The 20,670-nt window shown below is 43.4% G+C and overlaps 1 protein-coding gene across 1 annotated transcript in view; it reads right to left on the bottom strand.

Moving 5' to 3' along the window:
• Positions 1–5,689: 5,689 nt before the first annotated feature.
• Positions 5,690–20,670, bottom strand: part of LOC112239595 (myelin-oligodendrocyte glycoprotein-like) — a 44,350-nt gene continuing 29,369 nt past the window's right edge. The window contains exons 2-3 of the mRNA XM_042327981.1: positions 9,169–9,525; positions 5,690–5,729 (exon numbers count right to left, since the gene is read on the bottom strand). Of these exons, the coding sequence (XP_042183915.1) occupies positions 5,716–5,729; positions 9,169–9,525 (371 nt within the window). The 3' untranslated portion in view covers positions 5,690–5,715. The remainder of the gene's footprint in view (positions 5,730–9,168; positions 9,526–20,670) is intronic.

The raw sequence follows: 20,670 nt of genomic DNA, 5'->3' as shown, positions 1-20,670 counted from the left end.
GTTTGGGGTTTTTGTTTAGTTAAATTAGTTAAATTAAAATACCATTATTTGAGTATGTATGAAAATTATGAGTTGTAAAGAATGAATGGTATTGAAGATAATAAATAATAAAAAAAAAATTAAAAAAATAGGGCTGTTTCGGTTTTTCACGTTTCTTGTTTTCTATATTGTTCATTTTTCCATCTTTCATTAAAAGATGTATAAAGATAACCACGCTGCATTTTGGTCCTCCTCTCTTTCGACGGAAGAAAACCGTAACAGAATCACCCACCACAACAGGACCAAGCGGCGTGGTGACAGGCAGCGGCATTAGGAGCAGCGAAGTATGGACTATACGACTTGGGAGGAAATAAACAGGTGGGCGGTCGACCCAGGGAGAGTGCGGGAGACCGCCTGGGATTCGCTGGAGCAGTGCAAGGAAGGTTATAGGAGAATGGAGTTGGAGAGACGAACACCGCGGCGTGGATGGAAGCCTGAGAGTCAGCCCCAAAAATGTATTGGGGGAGGCACACAGGGAGTATGGCGAAGCCAGGTAGGAGACCTGGGCCAACTTCCTGTGCTTACCGGGGGGCTAGAGAGACCGGGCAGGCACCGTGTTATGCTGTAGAGCGCACGGTGTCTCCAGTGCAGGTGCATAGCCCGGTGCGGTACATACCAGCTCCTCGTATTGGCCGGGCTAGAGTGGGCATCAAGCCAGGTAAGGTTGGGCAGGCTCGGTGCTCAAGAGCTCCAGTGCACCTGCACGGTCTGGTCTATCCAGTGCCACCTACACGCACCAGCCCTCCGGTGGCAGCCCCCCACACCAGGCTTCCTGTGCATGTCCAGAGCCCAGTACTCCCTGTTTCTCCTCCCCGCACTCGCCCTGAGGTGCGTGCCCTCGGCCCAGTACCACCAGTGCCGGCACCACGCACCAGGCCTATAGTGTGCCTCGACTGTCCAGAGCTGCTAGAGTCTCCCGCCTGTCCAGAGCTGCTAGAGTCTCCCGCCTGTCCAGAGCTGCTAGAGTCTCCCGCCTGTCCAGAGCTGCTAGAGTCTCCCGCCTGTCCAGAGCTGCTAGAGTCTCCCGCCTGTCCAGAGCTGCTAGAGTCTCCCGCCTGTCCAGAGCTGCTAGTCTCCCGCCAGTCTGCCAGGATCCGCCAGAGCCGCCAGTCTGCCAGGATCCGCCAGAGCCGCCAATCTGCCAGGATCCGCCAGTCAGCCAGGATCAGCCAGAGCTACCCCTCGGTCCTGAGCTACCCTTCGGTCATGAGCTACCCCTCGGTCATGAGCTTCCTCAGTCCAGTGGGGCCCTTTGTTAGGGTTCCTAGGCCAAGGTCGGCGGCAAGGTTCGCCACTCAAAGAACGCTAAGGAGGTGGACAAAGACAATGATGGAGTGGGGTCCACGTCCAAGTCCAGCGCCAGAGCCGCCACCGCGGACAGATGCACACCCAGACCGTCCCCTATAGGTTTAGGTTGTGCGGTTGGAGCCGCACCTTGGGGGGGTGATAGAGGTGATAGAGCAGGTTAGGAAACACCAGGTGATAGAACAGGTTAGGAAACACTGCAGGTTAGGAAAGACTTAGTAGCAGGATGGTAGAGCAGGTTAGGAAACACCAGGTGATAGAGCAGGTTAGGAAACATTGCAGGTTAGGAAAGACTTAGTGGCCTAGGGGATAACTCCTTTTTTTTAAGATCGTAGAATATCCATTCCAACATTTGGAAATGGACTTCATTGTACTATTCTGAAGTGAGGGGAAAAAGGTATGTTCAACAATAATAGATAAGTATAGCAAATGGGTAGAAGCGTTTCCAACTTACTTGGTGGACACGATTATGGTAGCTAAAATATTAGGTCAAGATCTTATCCCTAGAGTTGGTTTACTAGGATCTATTTCTATAAATAATGGATGACATTTTAGCTAATCAGGTAGAACAAATAGAATGCCAGAGTTAGGGAGACCAGAATAGGTAGACATAGAAGTTGAAGATATACTAGCAGAACACATGAGAAGACCAAACCCGTATGTCCAAGATTTTGTGTCCGACAGGTGAATTACAGGAGAAGGTGATTCACTCAATCCAACCAAGAGACTGGGTGTGGATCCAGTCCCTGAGGAGAAAAGACTGGAAGCAGTCCCATTGGGAAGGTCCAGGTTCTGTTGACTACCGCCTTTGCCATTAGAATAGCTGAGAGTCACTTGGGTCCACGTTACCAAAGAGGTATGTACACATATAAACACTGCTGATCACACACAGAGTTAGGAGAAGAACCGAGTACTAACAGGGTCCGGGGGTTACCTCCTTAACGAAGATTCCCTATCCCGACCGTTCATCACTGTGGGTGCTCCTAGAAGTGTGAGTATGGGGTGGTACCTAGCAGACCGACTAAGGGCAGGAGAGGGTTGGCGGATTTTGGAAGATTAGGGATTATAGATTAGGCATCATAGTCTTGGTAACCTTTCTGATACATCCAGATCCACCACCTTCCGGTACTAATTATATGACGCCGTTGTCATTGATAAGAAGTAAAAGATAAACTATATAATACACTGTTGAGTGACGTACAGAATAAGGAGTCAAAGAGTCAAAGAAGGCAAAGATGTAGGATTTAAGGTAAACATTAAACACATTTCCTGGGGAAGCAGATAACTTTACAGGGTTTGGGTTGTCCAGATTGAAGTACTCGGCCAACCCACCTCGGTTCACTTTAGCTCCTGATGAAGACCAGTGTTACAGATACAAGAATGCCACTGAGAACTTAGATGATTTTAATGGCTGAAAGGTAATCGTTAATGTGACTGATTTAGGATTGGAAGTACAAGAGAAAATTCTTAATCTCACAGCACCTATAACTGATGTATGGTGGGCTTGTACCAGCAAAGGACGCATACGATAGACACTACCAAAAGGGTGGCAAGGAACTTGCGCCCCGGGGTTATTGGTCCAACCAGTTTGAGTCATCAGAGGCCAGTTATAGGAAGCTAAAGTAGGCACAGGAGGAGTTTTGACCAGGATGGGAGTCTAGATGGATGCTATTGGCATCCTCAGGGAAGGTCCAGATGAATACAAAGCTATGGATCAAATTAGGTGAAGGCTTTACCACTACACTCGTTTGGTAGTTGACAACAAATAAAAATGTGGATTGGATTAATTACATCTATTATAATCAATAGAGATTCATGACTGAAACCGGGATGCAGTGAAGGGGTTCTCTGACCAATTATCCGCCCCCTCCCTCCCTCATGACCTGGCAAAATAGACTGACTCTCGATATGTTATTGGCAGAAAAGGGCGGGGGATGTAGAATGATTGGGGTTCATTGCTGTATGCTTATTTTTCAATCACACAGATGGATCAGTGACCAAGGCCCCGGCTGGTTAACCACATTGGCTAACGAGTTAGCGGTGAACTCTGGGGTGGATACCTTACTGACTGGGTGATTCGATAGCATGTTTGGAAAATGATTTTTTTTTTTAGAATTACCATGTTCTGAGCTGCTTTCACCTGTATGACTGTGTTGGTGTTGTGTGGATGCTGTTTGGTCCCATGTGTGAGAGGATTAATCACCAGAACTCTAGAGAGATCGATGACGCAACAGATGGTGAGATACGGACCGATTCCGAGCTCCGACCAGTGGGATGACGAATACAGGCCTGCAGGCCTAGGAGATGGCTCCAATGTTAGATGAGACTATCTTCAATATTTAGATCAAACTGTTCCTTTAATGAAGATTATAATGAAAATCCTAAAAAAGAAGAGTTATTATTATTATTTATTTTTTTTCACCTTTATTTAACCAGGTTGGCAAGTTGAGAACAAGTTCTCATTTACAATTGCGACCTGGCCAAGATAAAGCAAAGCAGTTCGACAGATACAACGACACAGAGTTACACATGGAGTAAAACAAACATACAGTCAATAATACAGTATAAACAAGTCTATATACGATGTGAGCAAATGAGGTGAGAAGGGAGGTAAAGGCAAAAAAAGGCCATGGTGGCAAAGTAAATACAATATAGCAAGTAAAACACTGGAATGGTAGATTTGCAATGGAAGAATGTGCAAAGTAGAAATCAAAATAATGGGGTGCAAAGGAGCAAAATAAATAAATAAATTAAATACAGTAGGGAAAGAGGTAGTTGTTTGGGCTAAATTATAGTTGGGCTATGTACAGGTGCAGTAATCTGAGAGCTGCTCTGACAGTTGGTGCTTAAAGCTAGTGAGGGAGATAAGTGTTATGATTGGACAGTCTTGATGAGTATCTGATGTAAATACATGTATTGGTTTTGTTTTATCTTGAATAACATTTATGATTCCATATAGCGTTTGATGTATCAGTGTGTATTATATAGTCAATAAGGGTGGATTGATAAGGGAATTATATGCTTAAAGGTAATGATTAAAGAATCCCACCCTGAAACGTAACTAAATAGTGATTATTAGTTTATGTGCCATGTATAATGAATGATTAAAGTACTAAACGTAGTCTAGTGTTGTGTGTAGTGTAGTGTTGTCTAGTGTTGGTTACCAATATAACAGCAGCATGGTAGAGTGTCTAATGTTGATATACAGTGATCAAATCCAATTTATTTATAAAGCCCTTCTTACATCAGCAGATATCTCAAAGTGCTGTACAGAAACCCAGCCTAAAACCCAAAACAGCAAGCAATGCAGGTGTAGAAGCACGTTGGCTAGGAAAAACTCCCTAGAAAGGCAGGAACCTAGGGAGAAACCTAGAGAGGAACCAGGTTCTGAGGGGTGACAAGTCCTCTACTGGCTGTACTGGGTAGACCGGAGGAACCAGGCTCTGAGGGGTGACCAGCACTCGACTGGCTGTACTGGGTAGACCGGAGGAACCAGGCTCTGAGGGGTGACCAGTCCTCTACTGGCTGTACTGGGTAGACCAGAGGAACCAGGCTCTGAGGGTGACCAGTCCTCTACTGGCTGTACTGGGTAGACCAGAGGAACCAGGCTCTGAGGGGTGACCAGTTCTCTTCTGGCTGTACTGGGTAGAGAGGAACCAGGCTCTGAGGGGTGACCAGTCCTCTACTGGCTATACTGTGTAAACCGGAGGAACCAGGCTCTGAGGGGTGACCAGTCCTCTTCTGGCTCTGCCGGGTGAAGATTATAACAGAACATGGTCAAGTTTTTCAAATGTTCATAGATGACCAGCAGGAGATTGCAACAGAATGTATTACTATCAGTACATAGTAACTATTGTGAGTCACCAGCAGGTAGTAGGAATATTGGGACACAGCAGTGAGTTAACAGTAGGTAGTAGGAATATTGGGACACAGACAGTGAGTCAACAGCAAGTAGTAGGAATATTGGGACACAGCAGTGAGTCAACAGTAGGTAGTAGGAATATTGGGACACAGACAGTGAGTCAACAGCAGGTAGTAGGAATATTGGGACACAGACAGTGAGTCAACAGCAGGTAGTAGGAATATTGGGACACAAACAGTGAGTCAACAGCAGGTAGTAGGAAGATGTTCAAATGTTCATAGATGACCAGCAGGGTCATATAATAATAAACTGGAGCAGCAGCACGGCCAGGTGGACTGGGGACAGCAAGGAGTCATCAGGCCAGGTAGTCCTGAGGCATGGTCCTAGGGCCAGGTGGACTGGGGACAGCAAGGAGTCATCAGACCAGGTAGTCCTGAGGCATGTTCCTAGGGCCAGGTGGACTGGGGACAGCAAGGAGTCATCAGACCAGGTAGACCTGAGGCATGGTCCTAGGGCTCAGGTCCTCCGAGAGAGAGAAAGAGAGAATTAGAGAGAGCATACTTAAATTCACACAGGACACCGGATAAGACGGGAGAAGTATTCCAGATATAACAAACTGACCCTAGCCCCCCAACACAAACTACTGCAGCATAAATACTGGAGGCTGAGACTGGAGGGGTCAGGAGACACTGTGGCCCCATTCGATGATACCCCCAGACAGGGCCAAACAGGCAGGATATAACACCCCCCACTTTGCCAAAGCATAGCCCCCACACCACTAGAGGGATATCTTCAACCACCAACCTACCATCCTGAAAGCTCACAAAGATCTCCGCCACGGCACAACCCAAGGGGGGGTGGCACCAACCTGGATGTGTTGGTTACCAATCTAACAGCAGCATGGTAGAGTGTCTAGTGTTGGTTACCAATCTACCAGCAGCATGGTAGAGTGTCTAAGGTTGTTTACCAATCTAACAGCAGCATGGTAGAGTGTCTAGTGTTGGTTACCAATCTAACAGCAGCATGGTAGAGTGTCTAGTGTTGGTTAACAATCTAACAGCAGCATGGTAGAGTGTCTAGTGTTGGTTACCAATCTAACAGTAGCATGGTAGAGTGTCTAGTGTTGGTTACCAATCTAACAGCAGCATGGTAGAGTGTCTAGTGTTGGTTACCAATCTAACAGCAGCATGGTAGAGTGTCTAGTGTTGGTTACCAATCTAACAGCAGCATGGTAGAGTGTCTAGTGTTGGTTACCAATCTACCAGCAGCATGGTAGAGTGTCTAGTGTTGGTTACCAATCTAACAGCAGCATGGTAGAGTGTCTAGTGTTGGTTAGATGTTTTGATAAATGACTATCTGAGGCAGGGTAGATGAGCAGGTGTCCACATACCTTTGGTCATGTAGAGTATTTCCATTTATTATAATGATGATTAAAAGACATCCGTACATGATGACATCACCTCTAGTGGCTTGTTTTGATAAGTGACTATCTGAGGCAGGGTTGATGAGCAGGTAGTGATGATGCTTGTTTTGATAATTGACTATCTGAGGCAGGGTTGATGAGCAGGTAGTGATGATGCTTGTTTGGTAAGTGTTTATCTGAGGCTGCTTTCTTGATCTTGATCAATACCATTAGTTAGATTTTCTCTGCAATTTGGACCAATTTGATCTGAAAGAAGTGATGATGGACAAAAAAACACTTCCTGCTATTTGACAAATACCTAGTCAACAACATTAAACACTTCCTGATCTAGTGTGGGATCAGGGCTATAGATGGTGTCATCTGCATATAGAGGGACCTTTCATCAGCAATGTATGAACAGAACCCTGCAGCACTCCAATATTAACAGAACCCTGCAGCACTCCAGTATTAACAGAACCCTGCAGCACCCCAATATTAACAGAACCCTGCAGCACTCCAGTATTAACAGAACCCTGCAGCACTCCAGTATTAACAGAACCCTGCAGCACTCCAGTATTAACAGAACCCTGCAGCAACCCAATATTAACAGAACCCTGCAGCACTCCAGTATTAACAGAACCCTGCAGCACTCCAGTATTAACAGAACCCTGCAGCACTCCAGTATTAACAGAACCATGCAGCACTCCAGTTAACAGAACCTTGCAGCACTCCAGTATTAACATAACCCTGCAGCACTCCAGTATTAACAGAACCCTGCAGCACTCCAGTATTAACAGAACCATGCAGCACTCCAGTTAACAGAACCTTGCAGCACTCCAGTAGTAACAGAAAGATGGTCAGAAGTCATGAACAGAATAGAACCCTGCAGCAATAATTCACTGTGAAAAAGCCTTGGACAAATCAATTAGCAAAGCAGCACAATGCTATTGACTATATATTACATTCTCTATAGAATGTATGACTATCAGTACATTGTAACTACTGTGAGTCAACAGTAGGTAGTAGGAATATTGGGACACAGACAGTGAGTCAACAGCAGGTAGTAGGAATATTGGGACACAGACAGTGAGTCAACAGTAGGTAGTAGGAATATTGGGACACAGACAGTGAGTCAACAGTAGGTAGTAGGAATATTGGGACACAGACAGTGAGTCAACAGTAGGTAGTAGGAATATTGGGACACAGACAGTGAGTCAACAGTAGGTTGTAGGAATATTGGGACACCACCAGTGAGTCAACAGTAGGTTGTAGGAATATTGGGACACCACCAGTGAGTCAACAGTAGGTTGTAGGAATATTGGGACACCACCAGTGAGTCAACAGTAGGTAGTAGGAATATTGGGACACCACCAGTGAGTCAACAGCAGGTAGTAGGAATATTGGGACACAGAGTGAGTCAACAGTAGGTAGTAGGAATATTGGGACACCACCAGTGAGTCAACAGTAGGAATATTGGGACACTACAGTAGGTAGAAGGAATATTGGGACACCACCAGTGAGTCAACAGTAGGTAGTAGGAATATTGGGACACCACCAGTGAGTCAACAGTAGGAATATTGGGACACTACAGTAGGTAGTAGGAATATTGGGACACCACCAGTGAGTCAACAGTAGGTAGTAGGAATATTAGTACACAGACAGTGAGTCAACAGTATGTAGTAGGAATATTGGGACACAGCCAGTGAGTCAACAGCAGGTAGTAGGAATATTAGGACACAGCAGTGAGTCAACAGTAGGAATATTGGGACACCACCAGTGAGTCAACAGTAGGTAGTAGGAATATTGGGACACAGACAGTGTGACTGTGGGAGGTTTTGACGTGTGAGGAGTGTGTTGTAAAGGCTGTGTGCTGAGCAGCTGAATACATGATGAGGGAGGAAGACCAGCTGAATACATGATCTATAACAGAGGAAGGACTGATGATGGAGGAAGACCAGCTGAATACATGATGAGGGAGGAAGACCAGCTGAATACATGATGAGGGAGGAAGACCAGCTGAATACATGATGAGGGAGGAAGACCAGCTGAATACATGATGAGGGAGGAAGACCAGCTGAATACATGATAAGGGAGGAAGACCAGCTGAATACATGATAAGGGAGGAAGACCAGCTGAATACATGATCTATAACAGAGGAAGTAATGATGAGGGAGGAAGACCAGCTGAATACATGATGAGGGAGGAAGACCAGCTGAATACATGATGAGGGAGGAAGACCAGCTGAATACATGATCTATAACAGAGGAAGGACTGATGAGGGAGGAAGACCAGCTGAATACATGATGAGGGAGGAAGACCAGCTGAATACATGATGAGGGAGGAAGACCAGCTGAATACGTGATGAGGGAGGAAGACCGGCTGAATACGTGATGAGGGAGGAAGACCGGCTGAATACATGGAGGAAGACCAGCTGAATACATGATCTATAACAGAGGAAGGAATGATGAGGGAGGAAGACATGTTGATATTTTAGCAGCCAATCATTTAGCCAGATTTACCAATACAACCTCTGATCACATCTCCAGTATTCATGACTCACCAACAAAGAGTTGAACGGTGGTTTCCTTCACCTGGCTGGTCAGTGTTGGAATGAGGCACCTGTATCTTCCAGTATCAGAGAGAGTAACTCTGGTCAGCTTTAAGGAGACGTTGCCGTTCTTCAGTTCTTCATGAAACATTGATGTCCTTCCCCTGTAGGATGGAAACTGATCCTCATTGGAGTCTCGACCTTGACGATAAAGATGGACGTTTCTTGTTTTCAGGTACAATCCTGTCCACTGCACTAGCATGTCCTTAGCACTAATATTGGGTTTCAGGGAACATGGTAGAATGATGTCATCACCAGCTAAGGCATCAACTCGGTCAGCCGGTCCAACAACCTGAACCTCAGACGACCCTGGAGAAAAACAAATGACACACAGTCAAGGACAACTGGTAACTTCCTGTTCTTCCATGGATTCTGGCCCATATGAATGGACAAAGACCTCAATCACATGACATTAATTCCTATGTGAATTGAAGCCAACTGAAGTCAGTTGAGATGGTGTCTCATGTGGGAGATTTATGTAGACAGTTTGAACTCCTCCAGGAAGTGACGTTACAGGCTAGCTCAGTGCTGCCCCCTCTCATTAAGTAACTCAAGTTGAAGGCCAACTGGGGTACTGCAGGATGCCATTAGACATAACATGCAGGCTAGCTCAGTGCTGCCCCCTCTCATTAAGTAACTCAAGTTGAAGGCCAACCGGGGTACTGCAGGCTGCCATTAGACATAACATGCAGGCTATCTCAGTGCTGCCCCCTCTCATTTAAGTAACTCAAGTTGAAGGCCAACTGGGGTACTGCAGGCTTCCATGAGAAACTATACACTGAGTTAACAAAACATTATGAACACCTGCTCTTTCCATGACAGACTGACCAGGTGAATCCAGGTGAAAGCTATGATCCCTTATGGATGTCACCTGTATACACACAGAAATGATTTAGGTTGTCAATTCATTTTGTCCAGCTTCCATACAGCCCACAACATGCTGCACTATAATTCACAGCAAGGACTGCAAATCAAACAGCAGTGCATAACCACCCACACCCCCCTCGTCCCATTACCACCCACACCCCCCTCGTCCCATTACCACCCACACCCCCTCGTCTCATTACCACCCACACCCCCTCGTCTCATTACCACCCACACCCCCTCGTCCCATTACCACCCACACCCCCTCATCCCATTACCACCCACACCCCGCTCGTCCCATTACCACCCCACCCCCTCGTCTCATTACCACCCACACCCCCTCGTCTCATTACCACCCACACCCCCTCGTCCCATTACCACCCACACCCCCTCGTCTCATTACCACCCACACCCCCTGATCCCATTACCACCCCCTCGTCCAATTACCACCCACAACCCCCTCGTCCCATTACAACCCCCTCGTCCCATTACCACCCCCCATCCCATTACCGCCCACACACCCCTCGTTCCATTACCACCCCCTCGTCCCATTACCACCAATACACCCTCGTCCGATTACCACCCCCCTCATTCCATTACCACCCACCCCCTCGTCCTATTACCACCCACACACCCTCGTCCCATTACAACCCCCTCGTCCCATTACCACCCCCATCCCATTACCGCCCACACACCCCTCGTTCCATTACCACCCCCTCGTCCCATTACCACCAATACACCCCTCGTCCGATTACCACCCCCTCATTCCATTACCACCCACCCCCTCGTCCCATTACCACCCACACACCCCTCGTCCCATTACCACCCACACCCCCTCGTCCCATTACCACGCACACCCCCTCGTCCCATTACCACCACCCCTCGTCCCATTACCACCCACACCCCCATCCCATTACCCCCCCTCGTCCCGTTACCACCCCCCTCGTCCCGTTGATGTGCTTCCCATTGGAGGTCTGGGTTGGGATTCATAGGATTTTTGTGTCAATCTGACTAATTGTTGAAACTACTTATTTTGCTCTTTTGTTCTGTTATTCAAAGGTGCTGACAGGAGAAACACTTTCACATCCAAGACTACAGATAGAGGTGCTGACAGGAGAAACACTTTCACATCCAAGACTACAGATAGAGGTGCTGACAGGAGAAACCCTTTCAAATCCAAGACTACAGATAGAGGTGCTGACAGGAGAAACACTTTCACATCCAAGACTACAGATAGAGCTGCTGACAGGAGAAACACTTTCACATCCAAGACTACAGATAGAGCTGCTGACAGGAGAAACACTTTCACATCCAAGACTACAGATAGAGCTGCTGACAGGAGAAACACTTTCACATCCAAGACTACAGATAGAGGTGCTGACAGAAGAAACACTTTCACATCCAAGACTACAGATAGAGCTGCTGACAGGAGAAACACCTTCACATCCAAGACTACAGATAGAGGTGCTGACAGGAGAAACACTTTCACATCCAAGACTACAGATAGAGGTGCTGACAGGAGAAACCCTTTCAAATCCAAGACTACAGATAGAGGTGCTGACAGGAGAAACACTTTCACATCCAAGACAACAGATGGAGAGAGAGTTTGTCATAAGGTGACTGCAGCAGCAGACAGAGACGGAGGCAGAAAGGAGAGGACAGAACAGAGCAAGGAAAGGGCAGATAGACCCAGAGAAACATGGACACATTTACATACACACATGCCTGTAAGGGATAAACACTGACGCTTTGAACATTATCTGGAGATAATGGAGGACTTGGTACATTATCTGGAGATAATGGGTGAATTGGTACATTATCCTGAGATAATGGATGAATATATACAGTAATGGAGGACTTGATACATTATCTGGAAATAATGGAGGGTGTGGTACATTATCTGGAGATAATGGAGGACTTTGTACATTATCTGGAGTCAATGGATGACTTGGTACATTATCTGGAAATAATGGAGGACTTGGTACATTATCTGGAGATAATGGGGGGATTGGTACATTATCTGTGAATAATGGAGGACTTGGTACTGCTTGATTAGTTCCAGATAATGTACAGAGCCAGATTTGATTAGTTCCAGATAATGTACAGAGCCCGAGTTGATTAGTTCCAGATAATGTACAGAGCCAGAGTTGAATAGTTCCAGATAATGTACAGAGCCAGAGTTGATTAGTTCCAGATAATGTACAGAGCCAGAGTTGATTAGTTCCAGATAATGTACAGAGCCAGAGTTGATTAGTTCCAGATAATGTACAGAGCCAGAGTTGATTAGTTCCAGATAATGTACAGAGCCAGAGTTGATTAGTTCCAGATAATGTACAGAGCCAGAGTTGATTAGTTCCAGATAATGTACACAGCCAGAGTTGATTAGTTCCAGATAATGTACAGAGCCAGAGTTGATTATTTCCAGATAATGTACAGAGCCAGAGTTGATTAGTTCCAGATAATGTACAGAGCCAGAGTTGATTAGTTCCAGATAATGTACAGAGCCAGAGTTGAATAGTTCCAGATAATGTACAGAGCCAGAGTTGATTAGTTCCAGATAATGTACAGAGCCAGAGTTGATTAGTTCCAGATAATGTACAGAGCCAGAGTTGAATAGTTCCAGATAATGTACAGAGCCAGAGTTGATTAGTTCCAGATAATGTACAGAGCCAGAGTTGATTAGTTCCAGATAATGTACAGAGCCAGAGTTGATTAGTTCCAGATAATGTACACAGCCAGAGTTGATTAGTTCCAGATAATGTACAGAGCCAGAGTTGATTATTTCCAGATAATGTACAGAGCCAGAGTTGATTAGTTCCAGATAATGTACAGAGCCAGAGTTGATTAGTTCCAGATAATGTACAGAGCCAGAGTTGATTAGTTCCAGATAATGTACAGAGCCAGAGTTGATTAGTTCCAGATAATGTAGAGAGACAAAATTGATTAGTTCCAGATAATGTACAGAGCCAGAGTTGATTAGTTCCAGATAATGTACAGAGCCAGAGTTGATTAGTTCCAGATAATGTACAGAGCCAGAGTTGATTAGTTCCAGATAATGTACTGAGCCAGAGTTGAATAGTTCCAGATAATGTACAGAGCCAGAGTTGATTATTTCCAGATAATGTACAGAGACCAAATTGATTAGTTCCAGATAATGTACAGAGCCAGAGTTGATTAGTTCCAGATAATGTACAGAGAACAAATTGATTAGTTCCAGATAATGTACAGAGCCAGAGTTGATAAGTTCTAGATAATGTACAGAGCCAGAGTTGAATAGTTCCAGATAATGTACAGAGCCAGAGTTGAATAGTTCCAGATAATGTACAGAGCCAGAGTTGAAAAGTTCCAGATAATGTACAGAGCCAGAGTTGATTAGTTCCAGATAATGTACAGAGCCAGAATTAATTAGTTCCAGATAATGTACAGAGCCAGAGTTGAATAGTTCCAGATAATGTACAGAGCCAGAGTTGAATATTTCCAGATAATGTACAGAGCCAGAGTTGAATAGTTCCAGATAATGTACAGAGCCAGAGTTGATTAGTTCCAGATAATGTACAGAGCCAGAGTTGATTAGTTCCAGATAATGTACAGAGCCAGAGTTGAATAATTTCAGATAATGTACTGAGAGGTGGCGTTTATCCCGCTAATACCATGGTTGCCAAAGAAAACAAGCACGCATTTATTGGTAAAAATGACATGTTTTCATTGATATTCATAAATGCATACCTTCCACTGCATCTGGTTGTTAGTTCGTTCAGTTAGGTTGTTAGAGAAGCAGACTGGTTGTTAGTTCTATCAGTTAGGTTTCTAGAGAAGCAGACTGGTTGTTAGTTCTATAAGTTAGGTTGCTAGAGAAGCAGACTGGTTGTTAGTTCTATCAGTTAGGTTGTTAGAGAAGCAGACTGGTTGTTAGTTCTATCAGTTAGGTTGTTAGAGGCAGACTGGTTGTTAGAGAAGCAGACTGGTTGTTAGTTATATTGTTAGGTTGTTAGAGGCAGACTGGTTGTTAGAGAAGCAGACTGGTTGTTAGTTCTATCAGTTAGGTTGTTAGAGAAGCAGACTGGTTGTTAGTTCTATCAGTTAGGTTGATAGAGGCAGACTGGTTGTTAGTTCTGTCAGATAGGTTGTTAGTTATATCAGTTAGGTTGTTAGTTATATCAGTTAGGTTGTTAGTTATATCAGTTAGGTTGCTAGAGAGGCAGATTGGTTGTTAGTTCTACCGGTTAGGTTCTTAGTTCTATCAGCTAGGTTGCTAGAGAAGCAGACTGGTTGTTAGATCTATCAGTTAGGTTGTTAGAGAAGCAGACTGGTTGTTAGTTCTATCAGTTAGGTTGTTAGAGGCAGAATGGTTGTTAGTTCTGTCAGATAGGTTGTTAGTTCTATCAGTTGGGTTATTAGAGAAACAGACAGGTTGTTAGTTCTATCAGTTAGGTTGTTAGAGAAGCAGACTGGTTGTTAGTTATATCAGTTAGGCTGTTGGAGAAGCAGACTGGTTGTTAGTTCTATCAATTAGGTTGTTCGATAGGAAGACTGGTTGTTAGTTCTATCAGTTAGGTTGCTATAGAAGAAGACTGGTTGTTAGTTCTATCAGTTAGGTTGTTAGAGAAGCATTCTGGTTGTTAGTTCTATCAGTTAGGTTGTTAGAGAAGCAGACTGGTTGTTAGTTCTATCGGTTAGGTTGTTCGATAGGAAGACTGGTTGTTAGTTCTATCAGTTAGGTTGTTAGAGAAGCAGACTGGTTGTTAGTTCTATGAGTTAGGTTGTTAGAGAAACAGACTGGTTGTTAGTTCTATGAGTTAGGTTGCTCGAGAAGCAGACTGGTTGTTAGTTCTATCAGTTAGGTTGTTAGAGAAGCAGACTGGTTGTTAGTTCTATCAGTTAGGTTGATAGAGGCAGACTGGTTGTTAGTTCTGTCAGATAGGTTGTTAGTTATATCAGTTAGGTTGTTAGTTATATCAGTTAGGTTGCTAGAGAGGCAGATTGGTTGTTAGTTCTACCGGTTAGGTTCTTAGTTCTATCAGTTAGGTTGTTAGAGAAGCAGACTGGTTGTTAGATCTATCAGTTAGGTTGTTAGAGAGGCAGACTGGTTGTTAGTTCTATCAGTTAGGTTGTTAGAGGCAGAATGGTTGTTAGTTCTGTCAGATAGGTTGTTAGTTCTATCAGTTGGGTTATTAGAGAAGCAGACAGGTTGTTAGTTCTATCAGTTAGGTTGTTAGAGAAGCAGACTGGTTGTTAGTTATATCAGTTAGGCTGTTAGAGAAGCAGACTGGTTGTTAGTTCTATCAATTAGGTTGTTCGATAGGAAGACTGGTTGTTAGTTCTATCAGTTAGGTTGCTATAGAAGAAGACTGGTTGTTAGTTCTATCAGTTAGGTTGTTAGAGAAGCATTCTGGTTGTTAGTTCTATCAGTTAGGTTGTTAGAGAAGCAGACTGGTTGTTAGTTCTATCGGTTAGGTTGTTCGATAGGAAGACTGGTTGTTAGTTCTATCAGTTAGGTTGTTAGAGAAGCAGACTGGTTGTTAGTTCTATCAGTTAGGTTGTTAGAGAAACAGACTGGTTGTTAGTTCTATGAGTTAGGTTGCTCGAGAAGCAGACTGGTTGTTAGTTCTATCAGTTAGGTTGTTAGAGAAGCAGACTGGTTGTTAGTTCTATCAGTTAGGTTGTTAGAGAAGCAGACTGGTTGTTATTCTATCAGATAGGTTGTTAGAGAAGCAGACTGGTTGTTAGTTCTATCAGTTAGGTTGTTAGAGAAGCAGACTGGTTGTTAGTTCTATCAGTTAGGTTGTTAGAGAAGCAGACTGGTTGTTAGTTCTATCAGATAGGTTGTTAGAGAGGCAGACTGGTTGTTAGTTCTATCAGTTAGGTTGTTAGAGAAGCAGACTTGTTGTTAGTTCTATCAGTTAGGTTGCTACAGAAGCAGACTGATTGTTAGTTCTATCGGTTAGGTTGTTAGAGAAGCATTCTGGTTGTTAGTTCTATCAGTTAGGTTGTTAGAGAAGCAGACTGGTTGTTAGTTCTATCGGTTAGGTTGTTCGATAGGAAGACTGGTTGTTAGTTCTATCAGTTAGGTTGCTATAGAAGAAGACTGGTAGTTAGTTCTATCAGTTAGGTTGCTATAGAAGAAGACTGGTTGTTAGATCTATCACTTAGGTTGTTAGTTCTATCAGTTAGGTTATTAGAGAAGCAGACTGGTTGTTAGTTCTATCAGTTAGGTTGTTAGAGAAGCAGACTGGTTGTTAGTTCTATCAGTTAGGTTGTTAGAGGCAGACTGGATGTTAGTTCTGTCAGATAGGTTGTTAGTTCTATCAGTTGGGTTATTAGAGAAGCAGACTGGTTGTTAGTTCTATCAGTTAGGTTGTTAGAGAGGCAGACTGGTTGTTAGTTCTATCAGTTAGGTTGTTAGAGAAGCAGACTAGTTGTTAGTTCTATCAGTTAGGTTGTTAGAGAAGCAGACTGGTTGTTAGTTCTGTTAGGATACTATTGAAGCAGACTGGTTGTTAGAGAGGCAGACTGGTTGTTAGTTATATCAGTTAGGGTAATAGAGAAGCAGACTGGTTGTTAGTTCTATCAATTAGGTTGTTAGAGAAGCAGACTGGTTGTTAGTTCTATCAGATAGGTTGTTAGAGAAGCAGACTGGTTGTTAGTTCTATCAGTTAGGTTGCTAGAGAAGCAGACTTGTTGTTAGTTCTATCGGTTAGGTTGTTCGATAGGAAGACTGGTTGTTAGTTCTATCAGTTAGGTTGCTATAGAAGAAGACTGGTTGTTAGTTCTATCAGTTAGGTTGCTATAGAAGAAGACTGGTTGTTAGATCTATCAGTTAGGTTGTTAGTTCTATCAGTTAGGTTATTAGAGAAGCAGACTGGTTGTTAGTTCTATCAGTTAGGTTGCTATAGAAGAAGACTGGTTGTTAGATCTATCAGTTAGGTTGTTAGTTCTATCAGTTAGGTTATTAGAGAAGCAGACTGGTTGTTAGTTCTATCAGTTAGGTTGTTAGAGAAGCAGACTGGTTGTTAGTTCTATCAGTTAGGTTGTTAGAGGCAGACTGGATGTTAGTTCTGTCAGATAGGTTGTTAGTTCTATCAGTTGGTTTATTAGAGAAGCAGACTGGTTGTTAGTTGTATCAGTTAGGTTGTTAGAGGCAGACTGGTTGTTAGTTCTATCAGTTAGATTGTTAGAGAGGCAGACTGGTTGTTAGTTCTATCAGTTAGGTTGCTAGAGAAGCAGACTGGTTGTTAGTTCTATCAGTTAGGTTGTTAGAGAGGCAGACTGGTTGTTAGTTCTATCAGTTAGGTTGTTAGAGAAGCAGACTGGTTGTTAGTTCTGTCAGTTAGGTTTTCGGAGAAGCAAACTGGTTGTTAGTTCCATCAGTTAGGTTGTTAGAGAAGCAGACTGGTTGTTAGTTCTATCAGTTAGGTTGTTAGAGAAACAGACTGGTTGTTAGTTCTATCAGTTAGGTTGCTACAGAAGCAGATTGATTGTTAGTTCTATCGGTTAGGTTGTTAGAGAGGCAGACTGGTTGTTAGTTCTATCAGTTAGGTTGCTACAGAAGCAGATTGATTGTTAGATCTATCAGTTAGGTTGTTAGAGTAGCAGACTGGTTGATAGTTCTATCAGTTAGGTTGTTAAAGAAGCAGACTGGTTGTTAGTTCTATCAGTTAGGTTGTTAGAGGCAGAATGGTTGTTAGTTCTGTCAGATAGGTTGTTAGTTCTATCAGTTGGGTTATTAGAGAAGCAGACTGGTTGTTAGTTGTATCAGTTAGGTTGTTAGAGGCAGACTGGTTGTTAGTTCTATCAGTTAGGTTGTTAGAGAGGCAGACTGGTTGTTAGTTCTATCAGTTAGGTTGTTAGAGAAGCAGACTGGTTGTTAGTTCTATCAGTTAGGCTGTTAGAGAAGCAGACTGGTTGTTAGTTCTATCAGTTAGGTTGTTAGAGAAACAGACTGGTTGTTAGTTCTATGAGTTAGGTTGCTCGAGAAGCAGACTGGTTGTTAGTTCTATCAGTTAGGTTGTTAGAGAGGCAGACTGGTTGTTAGTTCTATCAGTTAGGTTGTTAGAGAAGCAGACTGGTTGTTAGTTCTATCAGATAGGTTGTTAGAGAAGCAGACTGGTTGTTAGTTCTATCAGTTAGGTTGTTAGAGAAGCAGACTGGTTGTTAGTTCTATCAGTTAGGTTGCTATAGAAGAAGACTGGTAGTTAGTTCTATCAGTTAGGTTGCTATAGAAGAAGACTGGTTGTTAGATCTATCAGTTAGGTTGTTAGTTCTATCAGTTAGGTTATTAGAGAAGCAGACTGGTTGTTAGTTCTATCAGTTAGGTTGTTAGAGAAGCAGACTGGTTGTTAGTTCTATCAGTTAGGTTGTTAGAGGCAGACTGGATGTTAGTTCTGTCAGATAGGTTGTTAGTTCTATCAGTTGGGTTATTAGAGAAGCAGACTGGTTGTTAGTTCTATCAGTTAGGTTGTTAGAGAGGCAGACTGGTTGTTAGTTCTATCAGTTAGGTTGTTAGAGAAGCAGACTAGTTGTTAGTTCTATCAGTTAGGTTGTTAGAGAAGCAGACTGGTTGTTAGTTCTGTTAGGATACTATTGAAGCAGACTGGTTGTTAGAGAGGCAGACTGGTTGTTAGTTATATCAGTTAGGGTAATAGAGAAGCAGACTGGTTGTTAGTTCTATCAATTAGGTTGTTAGAGAAGCAGACTGGTTGTTAGTTCTATCAGATAGGTTGTTAGAGAAGCAGACTGGTTGTTAGTTCTATCAGTTAGGTTGCTAGAGAAGCAGACTTGTTGTTAGTTCTATCAGTTAGGTTGCTACAGAAGCAGACTGATTGTTAGTTCTATCGGTTAGGTTGTTAGAGAAGCATTCTGGTTGTTAGTTCTATCAGTTAGGTTGTTAGAGAAGCAGACTGGTTGTTAGTTCTATCGGTTAGGTTGTTCGATAGGAAGACTGGTTGTTAGTTCTATCAGTTAGGTTGCTATAGAAGAAGACTGGTTGTTAGTTCTATCAGTTAGGTTGCTATAGAAGAAGACTGGTTGTTAGATCTATCAGTTAGGTTGTTAGTTCTATCAGTTAGGTTATTAGAGAAGCAGACTGGTTGTTAGTTCTATCAGTTAGGTTGCTATAGAAGAAGACTGGTTGTTAGATCTATCAGTTAGGTTGTTAGTTCTATCAGTTAGGTTATTAGAGAAGCAGACTGGTTGTTAGTTCTATCAGTTAGGTTGTTAGAGAAGCAGACTGGTTGTTAGTTCTATCAGTTAGGTTGTTAGAGGCAGACTGGATGTTAGTTCTGTCAGATAGGTTGTTAGTTCTATCAGTTGGGTTATTAGAGAAGCAGACTGGTTGTTAGTTGTATCAGTTAGGTTGTTAGAGGCAGACTGGTTGTTAGTTCTATCAGTTAGATTGTTAGAGAGGCAGACTGGTTGTTAGTTCTATCAGTTAGGTTGCTAGAGAAGCAGACTGGTTGTTAGTTCTATCAGTTAGGTTGTTAGAGAGGCAGACTGGTTGTTAGTTCTATCAGTTAGGTTGTTAGAGAAGCAGACTGGTTGTTAGTTCTGTCAGTTAGGTTTTCGGAGAAGCAAACTGGTTGTTAGTTCCATCAGTTAGGTTGTTAGAGAAGCAGACTGGTTGTTAGTTCTATCAGTTAGGTTGTTAGAGAAACAGACTGGTTGTTAGTTCTATCAGTTAGGTTGCTACAGAAGCAGATTGATTGTTAGTTCTATCGGTTAGGTTGTTAGAGAGGCAGACTGGTTGTTAGTTCTATCAGTTAGGTTGCTACAGAAGCAGATTGATTGTTAGATCTATCAGTTAGGTTGTTAGAGTAGCAGACTGGTTGATAGTTCTATCAGTTAGGTTGTTAAAGAAGCAGACTGGTTGTTAGTTCTATCAGTTAGGTTGTTAGAGGCAGAATGGTTGTTAGTTCTGTCAGATAGGTTGTTAGTTCTATCAGTTGGGTTATTAGAGAAGCAGACTGGTTGTTAGTTGTATCAGTTAGGTTGTTAGAGGCAGACTGGTTGTTAGTTCTATCAGTTAGGTTGTTAGAGAGGCAGACTGGTTGTTAGTTCTATCAGTTAGGTTGTTAGAGAAGCAGACTGGTTGTTAGTTCTATCAGTTAGGCTGTTAGAGAAGCAGACTGGTTGTTAGTTCTATCAGTTAGGTTGTTAGAGAAACAGACTGGTTGTTAGTTCTATGAGTTAGGTTGCTCGAGAAGCAGACTGGTTGTTAGTTCTATCAGTTAGGTTGTTAGAGAGGCAGACTGGTTGTTAGTTCTATCAGTTAGGTTGTTAGAGAAGCAGACTGGTTGTTAGTTCTATCAGATAGGTTGTTAGAGAAGCAGACTGGTTGTTAGTTCTATCAGTTAGGTTGTTAGAGAAGCAGACTGGTTGTTAGTTCTATCAGATAGGTTGTTAGAGAGGCAGACTGGTTGTTAGTTCTATCAGTTAGGTTGTTAGAGAAGCAGACTTGTTGTTAGTTCTATCAGTTAGGTTGCTACAGAAGCAGACTGATTGTTAGTTTTATCGGTTAGGTTGTTAGAGAAGCATTCTGGTTGTTAGTTCTATCAGTTAGGTTGTTAGAGAGGCAGACTGGTTGTTAGTTCTATC

Source organism: Oncorhynchus tshawytscha, linkage group LG10 (assembly GCF_018296145.1).
Source record: "Oncorhynchus tshawytscha isolate Ot180627B linkage group LG10, Otsh_v2.0, whole genome shotgun sequence".
Classification (NCBI taxonomy): domain Eukaryota; kingdom Metazoa; phylum Chordata; class Actinopteri; order Salmoniformes; family Salmonidae; genus Oncorhynchus; species Oncorhynchus tshawytscha.
The sequence above is the reverse complement of the archived record's forward strand: the minus strand, read 5'-3'. Positions and strand labels throughout refer to the sequence as shown.